The sequence below is a fragment of the Dicentrarchus labrax genome, unplaced genomic scaffold (genome assembly GCF_905237075.1).
Source record: "Dicentrarchus labrax unplaced genomic scaffold, dlabrax2021, whole genome shotgun sequence".
NCBI lineage: Eukaryota > Metazoa > Chordata > Actinopteri > Moronidae > Dicentrarchus > Dicentrarchus labrax.
The window spans coordinates 7,433,287-7,455,668 of NW_026136718.1; the positions used below are offsets into that span (position 1 = coordinate 7,433,287).

The 22,382-nt window shown below is 39.0% G+C and overlaps 2 protein-coding genes across 2 annotated transcripts; one reads left to right on the forward strand and one right to left on the reverse strand.

The window, feature by feature from the left end:
* Positions 1–16,065: 16,065 nt before the first annotated feature.
* On the forward strand, positions 16,066–19,681 carry ebna1bp2 (EBNA1 binding protein 2). The gene is made up of 9 exons (XM_051376053.1): positions 16,066–16,279; positions 16,506–16,589; positions 16,731–16,903; positions 17,327–17,450; positions 17,767–17,856; positions 18,084–18,159; positions 18,338–18,428; positions 18,550–18,730; positions 18,853–19,681. Exons 1-9 carry the CDS (start codon positions 16,175–16,177, stop codon positions 18,898–18,900), a joined length of 972 nt encoding a protein of 323 aa, XP_051232013.1. The 5' UTR covers positions 16,066–16,174; the 3' UTR covers positions 18,901–19,681.
* cfap144 (cilia and flagella associated protein 144) lies at positions 18,161–21,707 on the reverse strand. The gene is made up of 4 exons (XM_051376056.1): positions 21,495–21,707; positions 20,988–21,047; positions 20,727–20,830; positions 18,161–19,811 (listed from the first exon to the last, which is right to left on the reverse strand). Exons 1-4 carry the CDS (start codon positions 21,610–21,612, stop codon positions 19,716–19,718), a joined length of 378 nt encoding a protein of 125 aa, XP_051232016.1. The 5' UTR covers positions 21,613–21,707; the 3' UTR covers positions 18,161–19,715.
* Positions 21,708–22,382: the final 675 nt, after the last annotated feature.

Here is a 22,382-nt window from a genome sequence, read left to right on the forward strand (position 1 = left end):
ACACACACACAAACTCTAAACTTCTGGATCAAGTTCTAAAAAACCCACTGACAGAATCCTCCACTCCCTGTTTCTAAATGAAACTCACATTTGGTATCAAACATGCATTAGAAAATGCACCTCCTTGATGTAAATTTATCTTTTTATTCATTGCTGCCTTTTTATTGATCTCTTTATTGATTTTACTCCAAATAAAATATGGACCAACTTAACTTTTTGTGCAAAAGATGGCATGTTGTCTGATCTTGCCCTAAAAACGTTACAGTGAATTGACTATAACACCACTAAATGTCTAACCACAACCACAACCCTGACCTTTACTTTAACTTAATTATTAGCTTAACCACGCTTAATGAGCTCTTTGAAGAAGAGAAGAGTGGCCAACATGTCCTCCAGGAATGTCCCCAGTTTAACAGTCTCAAACTCAGAAAGGCAGGAAAAAGTACAAGAGTGCTCTATCTCTTTCTCTCTCTCTCTCTCTTTCTCTCTCTCTCTCTCTCTCTCTCTCTCTCTCTCTCTCTCTCTCTCTCACACACACACACACACACACACACACACACACACACACGTACAGAGTGCAAAGAGAGGCTGATCAAGCACTGATCAGGCACCTGATCCTCGATCTATACAGACCAGTGTCTCATTTCCATTTAAATTAAAGATTCCCCAAGTTGGCAGGACAATACAAACTATCTCAATGATGAGGGGAGCAGAAACTTTTCTTGCCCAATGAGAGCTACAAAATGAGCTCTTTTGATCAATAATAGTTAGTTTTTGTTCTACCAAATGGTCAGACAGATCTTTGCCAAGAATCTATAATCACCTTTTTTTCAGTGATAGGAAAGAAAAATTCTTTAAAAATGAATCTAAATTATTCTCAGTTTTAGACTTTAATAAAACAATGACTTGGTGATTTCAAGTATCTGGTATTAGCTATATCTAAAGATCATGACACAGCAAAAAACGTTCAAAGCAATGTGACCTGTGGCACAGATGTGACATGAAAAATAAATACTTTTTTTTACAGCACAAATGCCTGATTCATTCTCCTTATAAGTATTTGGTCATATTCAAAAGACATTCATTTACATTTGTAGATACATTTGTATTTTATCTGGTTAATGTTTCCTGTTAATTTTGTGATACCCATCTGGGTCACAGTGGCAACCCATACTGTACTTCCTTCTCCTGAGCTATGTGTCCTCTGGCTCTTTCTTGGTGCTGGAAAAAGTTGTGCCAGGAGTTTTTGCCAGATGGCCCTGCAGATTTTACTGGAGTCCTCTGTTTTTACCGGGTTGGTCCCATTCAAAAAAAATAAGGATGGCTTAGGTTGGTCTGAACCTGGCCTAAAGGTGAGCAATATATCACCTACTTGTATTCAGTTTATATTTGTTCAGTTATTAAACAAAGCTCATGGCCATAGGTGAGGACTGGAATGTAGATTTCAGGCTCAGCTCAGTTTTATAGCTTTCAATTTTAATGATGATTTCATAAAGCCATAAAGCTAAATTTCAGAGCAGTCTTGTTTCACTTAGGCTTAAGAAAAATCTCTTAATGTCCACCAAAACTGACTTTCACTGTCTTAACTGCAGTAGGTAACTTTTATAAAAAAAACGTTTTGTCATATTTACTGAAACGTTCAGTACACGAGACAGATAATCTGCGACGACCTCTGAATGAATGAACCAACTATCTTTATCTGATTGGTTGTTTTCGTTCACACGTGGTAGATTCTTCCAAATGCCATTATGAACACTGGGATGAGCCAGAGGAACCCAAATTTTTTCACAGATTATCTGTCTCATGTCAGGATATAGTGAAAGTTTCAACAAACCTGACAAAAAGTTTTTTTTTTATAAAAGTTACCTACTGGTGCTTTAATGCACCTGAAAGGCCTTTTTAAAAAATCTGTGTGTGTTTTACCTCTTTGATGTAATTCTCTTGGGATTCAACATGTTTTCTTCTTTTTCTTTTTTCTTTGTGTTTCGTTATTCCTCCCTGCCTTGTACTCGAGTTCAACCTTGACAAACTTCATCTCCTTTGTCTTTTATAATGAATCGTAATCACACTCTCTTGTAAGCAGGAATCAGCCATAAGCATCCCTGTCATCTCAGTGATGAGCAGTCAGAGTATTTAAATGTTTTTAACCAGAAAAATTGTAAATCTACAGGCATGCGTCAAATCAAGAGCAAGCCAACAGAAAAGTTGCTTCATGTACAATAGTTAGCCATACCTTATACTATTTTCTGTGTCTATCCTTTGAAAGTTCGGTTGTGTTTTTGGTTCTCCATCTTCAAAGATAATGCTTTGATATGCGATGAAAGAGAATGAATACCACTTCCATTTTTACCAACAAAGCCCTCGGCAGGTCCAAATCCAGTAAGATGATCAAATGAAATCCAATTGAAATGTAAGCAGTGGTGTTCAAATGGATTATAATTAGAGAGAGCCACAAACCAATCTGACAACAGAGCATGTGAACAGCAGCTGCTGCACTCCAAGCAAATCTTTATTCATGAATGGGCGGTGAATGTACAAACTCTCTCTCTCTCTCTCTCTCTCTCAAACAGAAAGTCATGTTTATTTTTTCATCCAATTAGTTTTCAGATACAGGGCCTCACTGTTGGTCTAATCTTTTTCATAGTCAGCATCTGTGACATTTACACAAAAAATAACTTATCAATGACTCGCTACACCCTCCTGTCCCCCCCCCTCTGTTACTGGCTCACAATGGAAACCACAGATACACAGGGACCCGCAGATGGGATGTAAATTTCTGTCCGTCTGCTAGACGGTGGCGTGGTGGTGGTGATGAAATATGGACTTGCTCTTTCCAGGGAGGGCAAATGCCAGACTGTCACACACACTGCTAAGACAGACAGCAGTGAGCTTTGTTACAGAGGATCTGGCTTCTACAAAGCTTGTGATGAATGGGTAAAGTTTTGGGACAATATTAACGAGCTGTATCGAGCACAACATGGTTGCATTGCTTAAAGAGTTTGATTAAATGGACTTCTTGATGCCAGAATCAATTTTAACCTTTTCAGAGGTTTTTTCTTTTCTATATTTTTTCCTTCATTTCCCCCCCTCAAGTCACATACGCTTTCACTTTGCACACCAAAGATAGCTTTTCCTAATATAATTGGCCATCTATGTTTAGGTATTTACACTATTTATCTTAAGTTGTGACCTTCAAAGCTTAACAAATAAAGAGGGAGTTTGGAATACAAATTAGTTTACAATAAATCCATAATGAACACAGAGAGGTGCACCAAGAATAGGGCATGCATGCATTTGTTTCCACTTCTGTCTGTGTGGCTTTGTCTTTGTGTGCTGATTCAGTGTGATCATTCATGACCCAGACTGCAGCTCAGTCACCTTGCCTGCTGTGATGTATGAGACTGTGGCTCATTGAGCACAAACAGGGAGAAGACTTTATGGAGAATTTAGAAAGGCTTGTGCAAATAAGATTGATGATGAGATGATCCGATGAGATGAGATGAGATAGTTCTTTCCAGTCATTTTTGGGGAAAAATTACGACTTGCATCCCGAGCACTTCATCTGACAGAAAAGAGTTAGAAAATGCCACCATGATTACCATATTTTTGATTACTCTTCTATGTTAGGAAATAAAGTAAATCATTGACAAATACTCCTCAACCTCCGACAGCATCACAGCACTTTAGAGTCGTACCCATGGTTTGTGATTTAGGAGCAATTTCTGCAGGTGTACACTTAATTATACAGAATTCAGAAACTTTATGCACACTATGAAAGGTCTCATCTGTCTCAGGGACCCTTTTCTTCACAGTCTGTATGCTTTTCTCCAGAGACCGTCTGATATTTTCCTTCTCAGCCTTCATCTTGTCAGTCTCCAAGTTTCAACCCTCAATGTCAAATGTCAAAGCTCATGTCAGTGAGCCAAACCATTGTAATTTCAGGAAACAAAATAAGACCTGTGGCTCTCAAAAGTATTCAACCATGACTTCTGGGCTGGCAATGAAATAATTTCTGTATTATTTAAATCACTACAATTTGCTGAAAAGAATTAATATTTTTTCAAGTATTTTTGACATCAGTATAATTTGCCTAAAGCAAAGCTATTTTGGGAACACATTGATGTAAGCAGCACCCGTGGTGTCCATGGTAAGAGATCTTCATTAGCACCACAGCTGGCACTGTAGCTTGGCATTTACCTGGAACTGATAATTACAAATATGGATTTTCTACCAACAGATTAATGTTCATTCACACTTTCAACTACACATCTGAGCTTTCAATCCCCGGGGGCCCAAATTCATGTCACATCAAGAAAAGTGAGTTAATTCCTTAAAATACCAAAAACAAAGTGCTTAAAGTATTGTCTGCCTTTCATTTTGTTAGTTACATGGATCTCTCTATTTCTGATGTTTTGTAGCTGCATATTTTGTGTGTGTTCATTCCATACATCCTTTTCCTGTAGGCACAAACATATACAGACTTTATATATACATATATATGTACATATAAAGTCTGCTATATATATATATATATATATATATTCAGCAGCTTTGCCAACAGAATTGGACAAAGCTTTTTTGGCAGAAAAGCATCGTATCATATTCATTATCTTGTAAAAGATATGGAGTAAACTCATTCCAAATGCTAGTCATGGCAATATGGAGTATATTACTCTTCTTTTTTTTTGCTGCAAATTTGTTATGAAACTTTTAGGGTTTAAGTATGGGTTCTTGCTAAAAGAAATACATTCCAAAGGGACTCACATAACTCTGTTAAACTTTGTGTGTCTGTCAGCAGACAGAGAAGGAGGCAAACCCTACATTATCGTCTAGTCAAGAAACAATGGGTCACTAGAGAGCTCATTTCCAGTTTAAACTGCACTATTTTTTTCAAAAGTTGGTAGGGTGATAGACAGACAGCCCTAAATGCTTAATTTCCATAGTGTTGCTGTAATTAGGTAAAACTTATAAAACTGTCTGAAAAGATATTATGCAAGGTTTTCTGTCCATACATAGCTGAGCTGATAGTGTGCCAGTAAAGTAAGAGCACCTTGTAATTTTAAAGGGTCTGCACGCCCACACAGGTGTTTTCTATCCTGCCTAATAGAACCTCAGCTTAGGTTGAATGGGGAGGAGTTATGCTGAGGTCAAACCTCAGGAACTAGTAAGAATGATCAAGGTTTAGATAGTCATGGTATTAATGTTCCCGTGGTGTAACAAATCTAACAGGAAGAGGAAGATGTCACTCAATGGTTTTGATAATTTTGCCTAATAAGAACCATTTATTAACTGCAAACTAAATAATGTTAGTAATTAAGTAATATAGTAAGTAATGTAATTAGTGATTTATATCTCTGTTCGCTGCTCAGGTTTGACAAGCAGGTAGTCGTTGGTACCCATTAATCTTAGATTATGAACAGGAAACCCAATCATGTTTCAGCGTTTGACAAGGACAGATTAAAGACCCACTCTGTGCAGAAAATTTTTATAAAATGAAGGCTAGTGGGTCAAAAGATAACCTATAAGGGTGAGGTATCAGCTGTACCTTGATCTATATCTCATTATTAGGTAAGTACATGCACTGCATTTTTCATAAAATTTGCACATTAAATGTCCACATTTATTTTAAAAATAAGTTCCTTACAGGCCAGACCAACACAATGATATAAATATCTCTTATTTTGGGACAAACTGTACATACACAGTAACATGTAGCTATGTATATAAATCATTAAAACAAGTACCTGGTAAAATGGCTGTAGGTCATACTGTACAACAGCAGCACAGAGAGGGAGCAATAAGTTGTAGGGAGGCACAAAGGGATGGAGAAACCTGATTTGCAGAGCAGTAATCAGAAACACAGGCAGACGGGAGATAAATGAGTGGACAATGACTCAGTGAGGAAGGCAATTATTTGGGGAGAGGAACACACTGAAAGGAGGAGAGAGATGGGATGGAGAAGAGTGGGCAAGGAGAGGACAACAGACAGAGACAGAAAGAGGCACTGAGAGAATGAAAAGAAAGAGAGAGGGATAAATGGAGGGGAAGATGCAGAGGTAGAAGGATGACATGAGCGATAAGGGGTGTTGCCATGAGAGGAAAAATGTCATCTGTTGCTCCCATAAGTCACACTGTCAGTTAATGGTTCACATACAGTATCAGGTAAATATTTAATTCTAAAATGCAGTAAACACCACACACATACACACACAAAGCTAGTAGATATGCCAAATGAATTCGGATAGAATGGCAGCAAAAAAGAGGAAAAAAAACCCACACATCCACCATTAGTGCTCAAGTCTGGTGTCAAGTCCTCGTGTGTGTGTCAAATCTGCTGCCAGTACATGTATTCAAGTTATTCCCCATGAATGAAAGCGATCTATTAGCTGTTGTGAGAGAGTTAGCCGAGCACAGAAGGCCTAAGTATGGCCAGATGGACTAACTGGCTGGCTGGCTGGCTGGCAGGAAGTAACAGGCTGTACGCTTCTTTTTGATTGGCTCTAATTATGATCTACTGCCGTGCCTCCCAGAGAATTGCTGACTGGGTGTTGTGTGTTGTACGTGTGAGTGCGCGCACACACTCGTCTGTGGTGAATCCAGAGTTTTTGGACGGAAAATAGGACAGGCTAAGATGTTAAGCAGGTAAACAAGAGTTTGTGTTGACGTGAGGAGTGGCCATATGGTAACACAACTATCTGAAGCAAAGTTTCTGTTCCCCACTGCAGTAGTTCCTCATTGTAAATGAGCTACTTTTCATAGGCGCACAATTGTCTAGGGCTAAACAATTCCAGGGAGGCAAATTAAGACAAAATTAGATCATACTACCGTTTCTGTCTTTCTGTTCAACTGTTTACATGACTAGATCTACCCATGAACTACTGCGGGAAATTATTCCATTAACCTGAGATTCAATCATTCAGACATTCTTGACCTTGAAGCAGCTGAACACAAGGTCTATTAGCAGTCCTTGGCTATCAGAGAAAGACAAGGGGTAAATACAATCATGGAGAAAAGATATTGTGGCAAGGTGCTGAATTTAAGTAATGAAACACCTTTTTTCCCTGGTTTGGAGTTTGATGAAGAAAAAAAAGAGAGAAACTGAGGAGAGAAAAGGCAAATGGTGTGAAACCTGGACTGTATATGGACAATCTGTGATGTCACCTGTACAATTTTGAAGAAGCCTATTTTGAAGCCTATTTTTACTTTTTCTTCACATAAATAAATACACATAATTTGTTTAATTGTTAAATATATATATGTTTATGAAGCTCATTTTGAAATTCAAACTCTGGTTTAAGAGGAGTGAGCAAGTTGCAACCATCAGGGCTGAGTGAAACAGCCAGAGAAACACTTTTCAGTGAGGATAAACCACTGTAGCACTCCTCTAATGTGGCTTTGACAAAATGGAAATCAATAACTGTTATTTTTCAGCATTTTCATTTATATGTGTTGTAGGCCTAAATTGATTCTTACATTCTCCAACTGTAAAAATGTGTAGCCATTTTTTTGTACATCACTTTCAACAGCAATGCAAAGTGCCGTACATTACACAAAAAAAATTTATGTTGCACAATCTCTGTTGTCATTGAATTGTAGATACTAGGATTTCTGAAAAGAGCTCAAATTAAGGGCTACGAAGAGTCCTCTTGGATGCCCCCCTGGTAGACAGAAGTGTCCTCTATAGTGACCAAATGTGCAAGACAACATGATAAAGTGCCCTCTAGTGAGCCCTTCCAGTGGAGAACATTTGATGCAGTGCACAAATGGGTGCCATATAGACTGCCCTACAGGGTTTGGAACTGTTTCACCAGAAAATACATGATGACTTTCTGCACACTGGTGCCTGACTACATGCAGCTGGTGCCATATTAACTTATTTTTTTGCTCCTGCCCCTCAGACAGCCTGTGTCCGCCACTGTTTGTCAACTGCTGGTTGATCAGCTCCAACACTTATCTGTGGTGGTGAAAAACAAATTAAAAGATGGAGACTGACCAATGGGTAAAATTACAAAACAGATAAAAGCAGCTAGAAATGTGTTCTTTTCTTTTTGTCCTCCTCTTCTCCTTCCTCCCTTTTTATTAACCTAGTATCTTCTTTAATTCTCATCCACTTTCTCATCTCCTCTTTTAGTCTCCAGTCTCCTCATCTCCTCGGACATCCTCCCTTACTTATACTCAGCTTGCTCCTCCTCACTCTCATCCTCCTCTTCTTCCTCCTCCTCCCTTGTCATGATATTCTTTCTCCCTTCTCTCCCTCCAATTCTCTTTCCCCCTCTTTCAGAGGAAGCTGCTCTACATGCCAGGCTTCTCCCCTCGCCTCCTCTTCTCATCCAACCTCTAATCAGATCAATTCACTATTCCATTCACAGAGATATGATAAGGTGATTATGCATGGGCCCCGCGCTGCTCCTACCCATACTTGGACTCACACTCACACTCATATACACACACACTCCTCCTTTAGCATTGATGGAAGTTGACGTCGCATTTCCCTTAAAAATTCTGTGGATGTCCTCCTTCAGAGAAAGCTGGCAACCTGGCTCCCCCGATTAATTTGTCTCTTCGCTTCTAATCAGTGTCACGATAGAGGAAGGACGCAGAGATGGAGGAATGAGGGAGAGGAGGAGGAAGCCAGAGAGCTAGAGGGGAAAGCAAGGGAGGAAGGGAGGAAGGAAGGCGCCTATAAACGTTTGATTAGAGTCCACCAGGAGAGCTCTTTAGATCAAATCCCAAAAGCTCCACACACCTATGAATTCAAACAGGGTCGACCTCCATTGTTGCAGTTCAACAACCACCATAATCTATACTTCTTTAGCCACATGCCTTTACTCTCAGGTTGATTGCTTCGTGCTATTATTCTAACATAGGTTCATAACTATCAGTTCAAAGTTCATTGATGGGGAAATATATCCAAAATAATAAGACTGTCCTTTATGAATGAACAGCTGCTGGTTGTTTTTATTACACTAAGTGTAGAATAATGAATTGTAAATATGAAATATCATGATACAGCTATACTGAAACTGGGATTGGCTATTGTTAAAAAGAAATATTTGACAGACAATTTAATACAAGGTCCTCTGTCTTTCAAAGCTTTCAAAGCTCTGGAAAAGCAATAAGATGAACTACTTTTTTCATGGGCTGAAAATAAACCTTCATGCTCAATATTTTTCAGCATTTATAGTATTGTATAATATACAAAAAGGTTCTGCTGCAACTGTTTCCACAATGTTTTCATCCAACAAGGACACTCTTCAAGTCCTATGTCAGTCTATTTTAAAATACAATGTCCTCTTTTGTGTGTCTTTTATAAACATATGTGTATCTTAAGACTTTAGAAAAATGTTTTCTTTATAGAGCCCAAAGTGGATGCGACCTTGTGGACTCTCTTAGTTCTTGTCCTATATGTTCTCCACATTCACCCCTACGAGTACTGTTTGCACACTAGACTGTGGACATGTGTGGGGGTTTTTCTTCTTCTTGTGTGTGTGGATAGAGGCATATCCATTCGTAAATGGTTAATCTATTCAATTAGTCACCAGTGTAGGTTGTATGCCCATCTACTGAGTTCATGAATAACACTTTCTACCTGTTCTCACCTTCTTCATTACTGCCCATTGATGTATTGGCCCTTTTAAGTCAACTGAATCACACAATCTGTAAATTGTGCTCATGATTCTCCTAGGACTGAACAATTCACCTTTATTTCACATCTCACTATCATTTTTTAAATGAAAATGATATTTTGCATCTGAAAAACCTCTTTTAGTGCTTTGTCACTTTTTTCTTTAGGATTGCCGGACTGTCTTGAAGAGGCATGTGTTAGTTATGAAAGAATGCAGAAGAACACAAAACAAACAGAGGGAATATATGATAGTTTAACATGGTATATGCTAAAAAAGTCAGCACAGAGTATTGAATTATCTGCTGGGAGCATAGATGATTTTACTATTTATGTTCACATAACACATGAGTTAGTTGAGTTTCATAGAGGCTTGTGTCCCCTTTATCAAGAACTTCTGGTTGTGGGAAAGAAAAAGGCAATGACAATGAGAAAAAGCAACATTCAGTACATTATATACGAAAGCTCACTATTGAGACATAGAGGGAGGTGTTATTTTGTACGGTATTCAGTGTATGTCCCCCTATCGCCCAGTGATCCACCAGGACACTACACTGCAAGTATGCAATTTTTCACATCATTTAAACAAGGAGAAAGTGGATGATGGGAGCGAAACGAGTAAAGAAAGTCGCAGAGAAGTGCTGATACATAAAATGCCTCGGTTGGGCAATAGAACACCTGGCCATTTCAGGGAATAACACACTGATTGGCTGCAGAGCTCCCATGGAAGCAAAGCATGCAGCCTTATGAAGCCTATTATTTCTGTATAGGTATGTTACAGCTCATATAAAGCTTTAGAAATGTGGTGAAGACAATATATGTTGACATTGCCGCACAATGTCAGCTCTTTTGAATAATGCAAACATATACTTAAGGATGTGCAATTGTGTTACATATATCAGCTTCAGCCTACAAGAGCAAAGTCAACATCAGCAACAACCAAACCATCAGGATGAGAGTTTGTGTTGTGGGGTGTAATTAACATTTTAGCCTTTAGGGGCTGCTACTGTTCTGCTCCTTAATTTGTATATTGATAAAACACAGACCATATTGGTTTTCTTATCAAGGAAAAGTGTTACTCACTAGCAGTGGTCACCTTGCACCACTATCGTCGTTTTGTTAAATTTCCATTATTGATTGAAAGGATCTCTTATCAAATCCAGCTTCAAGAAGAGGATAAGACCCATGTATACAATTAGAACACAGCCAGAACCTCTCCCAGGCATGATTTTTACTTCATCAGTTGTCTAGTGACTCTTTTCAAATGCAGATATTTTATTAACAAAACAACTTATGTCCCACCTTTCTGCCAATAATGCTGTAGAGGAGAGGAATAGTGGCATAGCACAGCAAAAAGCACAAAAAACTTCCTGTTTACAAATCTTGGCAGCTGATTGCTAATAAGAAGGATTTTCCCATTTGAATGTAGCCTAATAATATATTTTGTATGAGGCACAGTTTGCCAGGGAATCTGTATAAAATGCCTGAAAGAAGACCATCTGGAGAACCTCTGATAAATAAAAATGCTGTCTCTTGTGATTTGGCTGAAGTAAATGCATAAATTACTTTCCCCTCAATGATAAGAATTATACAGTCCATGTATTGACTACTGACGTTTCCCCACGCCGTGCCACCCTCCTTACAGTATGTTAGGGTATGACTAGTTCTGAGCATTGGTCCCTTAAATATTTTACATTTCACATCATCAAACAGCAGGGCTTTCTACAGAGAATTGCTTGTGATTTCATACTAAAGACCTCACTTATCTGCTTGTCTCTTGTCCACCCTCATCACTCATTGTCATTCAGTCTCTTGGCTGCACAGCTGCTTTTTGGGTAGCAGGCTGAGGCTGGGCCAAAGGAAGTTGAGACATAACATCTGGCCGGGATGTGAGCTGAACACTGGGCTACGTTGAACTCCCAGTCGGAAGGGAGGAACACACTGGGCTGAATGCCCGCACATGCAGGGACCACTTGCTCTCCTATTGACACTCACTGGCTCTGTGGACACGTTTTCCACAAAGCACTTAATGATTCGGCAATCTGGCACCTGATGGTCTATAGGCTGAATTATAAAGCACTTTGTCACCTGGCCAGGGTACATAATGTGGTCACTATAGGGCTATTTGGAAATGGGGTTTGGTGCTCCAGTGAGTTAGTACATTTGCACAGACTTACTTACTTTGCATGTCCTCACCATACCATAGTTGTCCACTGGCTTAATGGGAATGTCACAATAGCATTTTAGATAAAGCTCAACATCATTGCTAGAGAGAGATTTCCAGAGTTTTGCACACAAAAAAAACATCTTCACAGCTATTTCTTTCAAGAACTCTACTGACTGCAGAAAGTTCCCTGATGTAAGTAGAACTGAAATCTAAAAAAGAGCAAATATAATGCACACTAATCAAACAAAACTGCAACAGCAGCCACACATTCATACTGTACTTGCATGCCTCACTTTGACTCATTAGTTTTGGTCTTAAGCAGAAATAGCCAAATGTGAAGAGAGTACTCTTTGATGGAGCCACAATGACTTCATGTCAAAGAGCAGAGCAGGAGACTGTGACATGAACATTAACTTTCTATTCTTGTCTCTTCTACTCATCTTCACTATTGTTCACTTACTGTCAGTTACCATGACGGTAGCATTAGAAACTCCCAGAAAAGACCACCAGAAGCCATCATCATTCATAAATGTTGATTTGACTATACACCCATTTCACCTTGTCTTGACTCTGTGCTAAAAGGATACATAAGGATACATTTTATCCTCAAGAGCTAGAGTCAGTGTTTTATGTCCTCAAGCATAAGCAACCCCTGCAAAGTCTCAGTGTACAATGACAATTTAATACAGTTTTGCCTCTAACCTTAACAAGGAGACTGCTTTTTTATTCTGTCGGTCTGATAAACATAGGAGAAAGAACAGCCAGTACAAGTGTCCCATTACACAAAAACCTGGCAGAGTGCCAAAATAGGCCAATCATACCATTGTGAAATATAGTTTTGCACAGATAATATTCAAATGACTCCCACAAACAACTGGTGCTGAGAGATGGTGGTCATTGGATGCTTAATGGCTGTGTTTGTGGCATGTCCAAGACAGCAGCGTATGGCTAATGAGGGACAGAGTGATGCACAGCCAACTCTTTAGCAGTCGTGTCAGGGATGTTTTAATGGAGGGGGCGGGAATGAACATCCACTCAAGACAGGACAGGTCAGGAGAAAATGACCTAAAATAGCATTCCCATTCATTTATCCAGACTATTGTTTACTTGCACATCGCCAAATCTCCTCAGGTTGATTGAGTGGCATAGGAGCTCAACCACTTATCCAACTTAGGACCAGACATTCACGACTGTGTTCTTTTTTTGTCCCAAGCTCCAGCAGCCAGGAATAACTCTAAGAGAGGATCTTGACAGTGTGAATCCAACTTATTTTCAGTCTGCTGTCAGGAAGCAGTCTGTCGCTCTGAGATGAAGAGTGACAGGGAGATGTGAATTCAATGGACTGCATTACTGTCTGGCTCAAATGATTATGATGACAGAAATGGAAATTATAGTATTTTTCCTTTTGAAGAAGTCTCAGCGTGCGGATCTGACCATGCAGAGAATGGAAGAATTAAGGGTGGTGGAGTATAAAAATCGTAAATATTGATTTCCATCAGAATAGAGAGAAAGTCACTCTCAGGGGATCAGTCAGTTTCTGCTTTGAGCACTAGGAGGATATGCCTTTGAAAGAGACTGATGACATCTCAAATGAACAGTGATACTCTTCACAGGAGTCCCCAGGCAGCTGTGTAAACTGTGTCTATCTGGTATTAGTCCAGCCCATTGAGCTCTGAAATAAATTACATTTGTTTGTAGTAATGCCAAACTAACTAAATGTCTCTAACATTAAGTTGAAGAGGTGAAAAGATAATTGTCCATTTGGGAGTTTAGGAAACACATCTCTACCATTAATTGATTAATTCATGATACAGTCACTGATGGTTGACCATTAAAAGTGACTATTGATGTTAAATGGAAGTCTGGGACAATTTAGAGAGTTGTGCTGCTGTGGACCAAATCAAAATAATGTCAGTATAACCTTAAAAAAAGCTTTTAGTAAACTTTTTAGTGTCATGGTGCAGTTATAGCAAAAATGGGCCTGCTATTAGGAAGATGGCTGCACATCTTTGGTCTGGTCAAGGTGCTCCATCGTCAAAGAGAGGATGACTCAAACTGTCAATAACACAGATTTAAGAGCAGCAGAAAGTGGTGTAGGGGGGAAGAAAATAATTGGAAAATAATAATATAACATATTTTTTAGAGCACACTAGTATTCACTAGGAAACTCAACATATTGTGTCCTGTCCTGTACCCTGTACAATTCTGACACACAGAGAAACACAGGATAACATAGAACAGGACCAGACCCCAGCAGGCGTACAGACTGCATCCTACAAACCTATAAAACATAAAATGGAGTTTTCCTTCCTAAACCAATACATTACAGAACAGATTGCATCTCTTTGTTTTTTTGTCAAAATGACATGTATTTCGACAGGGGCGGTAATTGTCTCAGTGGACTGCTGCCAAGAAAAACAAATAGAACAATGCAAAATGGCAAATTATTGTTATGACTCAAACTGCAGCTGCCTTCCTACAATAATTTCTCATTAGAAGCATGATGATTATTGATGATCTGTTACTTTAGTATATGTAATGAAGTCCTGCAGATGCTTTGGCCTCTCCGGCTTCTGGTTTATCTCTGTTATGTCTAATAATAAATGTCAGAACATACTGATGGTACTAGCCCAGCAATCTTTGATAATGTAATGTAATATGCCCAGTGGATTAAATGTACACTATGGTTGAAAACTCTTAATACATCCCCTGCCAAGGTTGAGATCCTTGCCTGACCACTTGAGATGAATCCCTTTCAAGTGACATTTAGAGTAAGATCAAGTCACTTTCATGGTCACTGGCTGAAGCACGTCATTAGCATTCAGCATGTGCACACTCTGGCTCTTACTACAAGCCCTCGACACGACTGCTACATGACTACAAAAGATGAATACCAATTGTCTTTATACAACATACAAGTGAATGACTGTGATTCCAATCATTTCTCTTGTGTACAGTGATGGTGCTGCAGATTGTACACAGTAACTCTGACCTTCTCACTGTACTTAAAGTTTGTATATTTGCATATAAACCTTGACTTCTCTCAGAAAAACATCCAAAAACTAGTGTGACATACAGGGACATCTGAGCGAGGTTACAGTATATCAATATCTAGTATATATTTTTTAAGGGGGATTTCAATTTGCAGCCACTAGTTAAAGACAGAAGCAATGGAAAATACAGTAAAATATGTATACATGGTCACCACTACCTTGTAAACTATGTAGAGTCACTCAGTGCTGGTCAATGACATTCACAGCATCAGAATGCAAAAGAGAACGAGGGCTTGAATGAACAAACCCAGGCACATGCAGGCTGGCAGACACATGGCCACTAAAAACACCAGTGAGGGCCGGTCTACACTTAGAAAGAAGTAAATATCTGATTAGCAGCATCTGTTATGAAATCAACATGTATGTAGAAATTAGCATTAGTAGCACACAGCATCAGCCTCTCCTGTTCTGATCTCTCCTACAGGCCAGATCTACAGTGACAGTGGGCCAACACTGCAGATATTTCTCTCACTCGTGTCAAAGTAACAGAAATCGACTGGGAGAAAGAGCGGTGGGAAAGTGGTGTCGATTGTTTCTTTCTTGATGAGGTGGCAAGTGAAATTCATGAGGCTTCATTTACACAATCAGACTCGTAAAGATTTAAAGTAGATTGTGTCTAGACTTTGATCTACAAAGTCCTTCTGGCAAATCTGACAAGGTTTTGGCTGTTCCTTTGCAAATTGGATCCATATTTATCTGATGCAAAACTTTATTAAACTTTATCCATCAATCTAAGTCAAATAATCTTTATTGGCATTAGTGTTTATGTACATTATTGCTGAGCTCAATAACATATTGATGAATACTAGAGATATTAGTAGATATTATAACGACTATCTAGCGCTTCAATCTGCTCAGGTGCACCACAGCGCCTCCAGGAGGAATCCACTCACATTACATACTCACTCATTTATTTTTCACATGAGTTGTCGGGATATAATAATTCTTTTTTATACGTGAAACAGGCAAAGTCATTGAAGAACTGTAATGATAAATTTAAAAAATATCGAGGTGTAATGGTGGAATCTCAATAAAATAATAAGTGATATGATTGAAAAGCTCCTAAAAAAAAAAAACGTGCTTACACATTGATATCGATTAATCGCTTCCGTTTTACGTTACGAACCACTATCGTCACTATTGGCCTATATCGGATGTTTTGTTTTTCTCACGTAGGAACCTTTGACTTTCCACATTTCTGCCGGCGGACTGTGCTGGTAGCACACTCCACCACGTCCCTCGCCGTCACTACGTACACGTGAGGAGCGGCGTCCACATCCACGACGGGTTTCTTCACGTTGGAAAGGCCACAACAACACATCTTCTCATCTTATGATTATCGATAGCAAGAGTATGGAGTCCGTAGAGGAGGAGGCGCTGCTCGGAGAGGAGTCGGAGGAGTCGGAGGAGGAACACAGTGAACTATCAGACGATGAGGTGAGGGAACTGTTGATGTGCTAACGTTAGCCAGCCACAGCTAATAACTGTAAATCTACTGTGCTGGACTCGGTAAAGGCTTTTTTTCCCCCCTTCCTCGATGTTGTGATACGACTGCGTTGGTGGAATGACAGTACAATTGTCTAAAAATCTCTTTACTTTGTTTTCACACGTTGTGTTTGAGCGTCTGTGACGTTTTCTAAGCCATTTCTTGTGTTTGTTTTAGCTCCAAGAAGCTTTTTCCAAAGGGTTGTTGAAACCAGGGATGAACGTGCTGGTGGATAAACCCAAAAAGTTAGTCAACAATGTGGTGAGTAAATGTGTAATAACAAACTTTACATGTCAGTGTCTAGTGTTTTGGTGTCTTTCTATCATAACATGTTGGAAAATGTAGGACATGACACATAAATGTAAATACATCAAATCTAATGTTGTGTATGTTGTGATGCAGGAGGGTATGAAACAGTGTCTCGCTGGGCTCCGTAAAGACCTTCCCTGGGTGGAGAGGTTGGACCTGACCAACCCGCCTGCTGAAGACGTCATTTTCAAAGCTGAAGGGAAAGCTCCAACTGCGAGCAAAGGGGACGTCAACGCCGACGATGATTTCCAGAGGGAGATGTTCTTGTGAGTTACCACAACTTGCATTTTTGACACAACAATCTGAACACAAGTTCCACTGAGAAGCTTTTTTTCCATGCGGTCTTTCTCAGCAGACGGAGCTGTGGTGGAAACATAGATGCTTGAATGTACCTTTTTTTTTTTTTTTTTGTTTCTGAGCACTTTAAGGAGTTCTTCTACATTTTTGGATTAAAAAGTTTCGATGGAAAGTTCATACTTCTAACAATGTTTAGATGTCACTGTAGTTGTATCACGCGCAAACGTAAACATACAAAATAGAGTCACATGTTTATTTTGGTTTTGATTTTTGGGTGAATAAGCACAGACACACACTGCTCAGCCAATTTTCACTGAACATTTTACTAAAACGACCTTTCACTGCCACAGAGTGTATCTACAAGTCCTTTTTTGTTCTGTGTTAACTTATAGCTACCGTCAAGCCCAAGCTACAGTCCTAGAGGCGCTGCCCCTCTTAAACAAACATGGCATCTCTACCAAGAGGCCTGATGATTACTTTGCAGAGATGGCAAAGTCGGACCAGCACATGCAGAAGGTGAGCAGTTTCCTCATTACAAGAATCTTGGTTGACTTTAAATCTGGACCAAAAAAATTCAACCGTATTCTATATTTTTATTTCCTAAACTGAGAGTGGTGTACTGAATAGCTTGACGTCTGACCATAACACTTTCAGTAGATACGTTCTGACATTATTTTGGATGATGGAGATGCAGACGGCCTTTGTTCCTTTCCTTAATTAATGTCTAATCTGTGTCGGCACTTGATATTTCATCACTGGTTCAGTACCGTTGCTCTTTCTTCCTATTAGACTTTGGCACAAACAAAAATGTGTTTTTTCTTCCTCTGTCCAGATCAGGAAAAAGCTGATCTCAAAGCAGTTGATACTGGAGAAGTCAGAGAAGGCCAAGAAACTGCGCGAGCAAAGGAAGTTCGGCAAAAAGGTTGGTGGCTACGGTTACTATTATTCTTACTGGATTCCTTTACCTTGTTAATTGGAAAGAAGCAGCAAATATGGAATAGTCTACTTTACATCACTTAGTACAAGTGTTGTTTGTTCCCCCGTAAAAATACGATGAAGTATATAGTTGCCTATTTATGGGAACTAGAGGTCTACCAAATGTCCCTCCTTTTGTGCGAAGAATTAACATGAATTTTAAATGTGTCCCAGGTCCAAGTAGAAGTGATCCAGAAGAGGCAGAAGGAGAAGAAAGCTATGATGACTGCTGTAAAGAAATACCAGAAAGGTGAGTTTTTTTGTGTGACTTTATTCATTATCTTTTTTTCAACAACTTACACTGCAAATTTATTGTGCACTGGGGAAGAAGGGGAGCAAATTGCTCAATTACTGTTCCCCAAAATAATTAATGTGTGAGAATGTTTTCAAATTGAGATTTAAGATTTCTGATCACTCCCCACTCCTAGGAATGACTGACAAACTGGATTTCTTGGAGGGAGACAAGAAGACGAGTAAAGACTCTTCTCAGGGTCCCAAAAAAGCAGTGACCAAGAAAGGGTAAGGTGTTACATTTCAGCTGTGCACATTGCAAATCCTAAACATCGAGTGGAATATTTTTCTACTCTCGATGTTTGGTGGCATTTTCACAAAAGGCTCAAATGTAACTGTTATTTGACAGCTCCAATGCCAAGAGGAAATACAAAGACCAGAAGTTTGGCTTCGGAGGCAAGAAGAGTGGGAAGAAGTGGAACACCAAGGAGAGCTACAATGATGTTTCTGGTTTCCGCGCCAAAGTGGCTCATGCAAAGAGCGGGAAAGGAGGGAAGAAAGGCAAGGGAGGAGGGGGAGGAAAACAAAATGTGAGTCCCACACACATAAAACACTGCTGACTGATTCAATAGACAATTTTGTCAAATTGTGTAATAGTTACTGGAAAAATAGTGTTCCCTGTACTGAATCTTTCCCTCCATTTGTTTTTCAGAAACGCCCGGGCAAGTCTGTACGCAAGAAGATGAAGTCTCGCTCATAAAAACTGACAGAGGTTGGTCAATCGGCTGGACTTGGATGTTGCTTCTTGGCAGGATTTCCTACACCTGCTCCCTCGGTCTCTCCTTCATGTACATCAGGAGACATTTTGGAGAATTGTTCTTCTGTACTTTTTGTACAATTTGCCTTCTATAAGATGTGATTGGATTCAAGCCACAAAGAGAGAGACCCCCTGCCATATTGCTAAGGAAGCTATTTGAAGGACATGACTGGTGAAGAAAAGGCTCCCTTTGCAAAAATCATGAAACCCAAGAGTGGACGACACAGAGCGGCCCAGACCACTAAGTTGTTTTCCCAAAAAACAGAATTTGAATGTTACGAAAATGACTTTTGTTATAGACCCGGTTTTATGGTCTGTGGACAACAGTTTCTCTATATGTTCCTATTTGGTAAGGTGATTTTTAAAGCCAGCTTTCTGTAATTACACCACAGTATCTCCTCCAGCCTCCCTGCCGTCTAATATACAGCGCCTGCTCCTGGTTGGTGCCTTCTGTTTTATTTTTTTCTAACTCAGTTTCTTGACACATTGATTCTCTCCCATGTGGCATGACATTTTATAATATTGGACAGCTGTTCGTTTTGCCCTTTCCCATTCATTAATATGATTAGTATGTGATGGGGAAGTGTTCCTTGTATAGACCTGTGCAAAGGTTTCCCCTGCAACTGTTTTTCTTAGCTTGCTATGGTGCAAAAGGGCAGCTTCTGACGATGACACCTGTATGTTTGTATGATAAACAAATAAAAATGTGAACATTTGGTGCTCATGTTTTGGAGGATTCACATTATTTCTGTGTTGGTTTAATTTGATGAACGCAGGGCATATTCTTTGTGTATGGTGACATCTGTGCTGAACCGGTAGAAGTTGTATCTCATGTCATTGCGGTTCGATGGGATCTGGGGAAAAAACAATGGATAGAATTAGAATTTGAGTAAGCTCTGCAAATAAGGTTTAAATGGCCATTACATAAGACCAAAAACGATGTTAATACTAATAGGGTTTCTGTTTAAATGTTTCCTTGTTACCTAAGGAAAGTGCAGGTTTAGTGTTGTATTGCAAGTAATACTGTAATAATACTACTTCTACAGTATCTTTTTGTTATTACAGTTGGATTGTGGGAATCAAAGTTAGATTTTGGGGGTCATACCATTTACTTTTGTGAAACCAAATCAAAACTCACAAACAGTTTTGTGTAAAGCTCAATATCATTGTAAGACTTATTTATGACAGCTTTATTACACTACAGTGTTCCAGTTGTATCAGTTTTGGTACTTTAAACAACCAGTTATAGACGGTCCGGATCTGCTGTCAGAGCTTTTTACTGGGATGTATTGTTGGTACCAAAATGCAATAATATGCATACAGCTGTGTGCACAGATCCTGTCACGTGTCAAATAAAAACCTTTAACAATATGGATTTAATTATGAAACACAAGAGATCAACCCATTTTCTCTGAGGTGGAATACTCTGAGATACTAAAAACTAAAAACTAAATATTTAATATGAAAAAATCCTTACATATTTTACACTCAGGTTACTTTTTTTATAACATCTTCATATTCATTGCTTTGGCAATCCACCTTTTTTTTTAATGAGCTCCATAAAATGACATGGCAATTTTTTAGACTGTAAGATTAGGTATCAGGCTCATAGTTACACCTAAAAGTAATTCAGGGACAGAAGACTATGTGCTTGAATTCAGCTCCTCCAGCTAACCTGCAGGCTCTGTGCTCACAATGCCTCCCTGATATCAGTCCTGCAGTTTGGTTATTCATTTAAATAAACTGACAGAGCTATTTTTTTTGCTCACCAGTGGAGTTGATATCCATCCTATCTCCTGACTCTCAGTCTGAGGCTGTTTATATTTCTTGGTAGGCTCCTGGCGGGCTTTGTGGAAGGCCTCGATGAAGTCGGCTGGAAAAGAGAAACTTTGCATCATCAGTGACGGCTTCACCCTGTTTGGGGGTCACAGTGGGATGGTCACAGTGGTATGGTGTCTTTGACTGTTACTTATTCAGAACAGAAGAGAAACTTTTTTTCTTAAGTTTCAACAGAATTAATGTAAACTTACAGTTTGCTGCAATCACTTCTGTTTGCTTCCTAGACATGGGTTTGTCTGGCAGGACGTGTACTAAGAGGCAGTGGAAAGACACACACAGAGTAAATATACAATGCAAACAATATATACACAGTTTAATGTAACAAGAGATACATTAGCAGACAGTCATAATGGCATAAAATGCCCAATGCTGTTTATGTTAGTGTCATTTTTAGCTTTTTTTTTGAAAGCCATGAGTTTCCACTTGTCTTTATAGTAATACCCTTTTGTTCACATTTAGATCACAAGCAGTGCCTTTAATGGAGAAATAACATTAGTCCCAGTGAGCTTTTCTTTTTCTAAAATGTTCCATAGCTTGATCTCCAATTCTCTACAAACAATATGAAACAGTCCTCAGGTTTCTGTGAGAGATGTCTGTGTCTGAAATTGTTTTGTCTGTGACTGAAAACTGTCTGATTTGGAGCTGTTTATATCTTATCGCTAAAGGAAGGATGACAGACTACCGTTTGCTGAACTTACATTTCCTGCATGGATTGATGTTGAACTCCGTGTGGAGTTTCTGGTGTCTTTGCTCTTTCCGGATCGTCTCAACGTGAATCGCGTTTTGATGAACCAAATCCAGTTTGTTTCCTGACATGTTTAAAAAAAAAAAAAAAAAAAAAAAACACCCAATCAACACTGACACCGAGAGCTGGCCAAATAAAATGGCTTTCGATGTGTAGGGGTTTATATTTGTTTTTTTATGTGCGTTACCTAGCAACAGTAAACACTGCGTCGTGCTGCAGTGATGTGGCTCGAACACGCGATGGCGCAGCGCGCTCATATTAAGATCAGAGATTCACAATCACACGAGGCTTTATACTGGATCATACAGATATCTCAGCTACATTACTCCATAAAGTACAACAGACACACATTTCACTGAAATTCTAACATTTAACTAAACTTAATATAAGCTTTATTCTAACTGTTCATACAACATTTCTTTAAGATGCATGAAAATCACAAAATTGATACATATCCTTACTATAAAGCCGAGATTAACAGTATGGAGGAATAATAGGCTAATAGGACATTTTAAAAACCAACAGCAAACACACAGATAATAATGTGGTGCACTTTCATTTGTAACATAATTCGTTTTTTGCAATAATTTCTTCTCTCGAATGGATGTTATATTTGTGTTCAGAGAATAAATATATGATATGTGCCATATACTGCTGGTGTTTTCTTCTGTTTGATTCTATGAAGTCTAAAGCACTGTACTGCGTTATTGCTGTTAATAGTTCTTTTTAAAAAAAATGTCCTCAAAAGTTAATATATTATTACAACAAGGTAAAATTCCACTCAATAGGAGTGACGGAAAGAGTATAATTTATTTTTTGTTGCAGACAAGAACTGAACTAA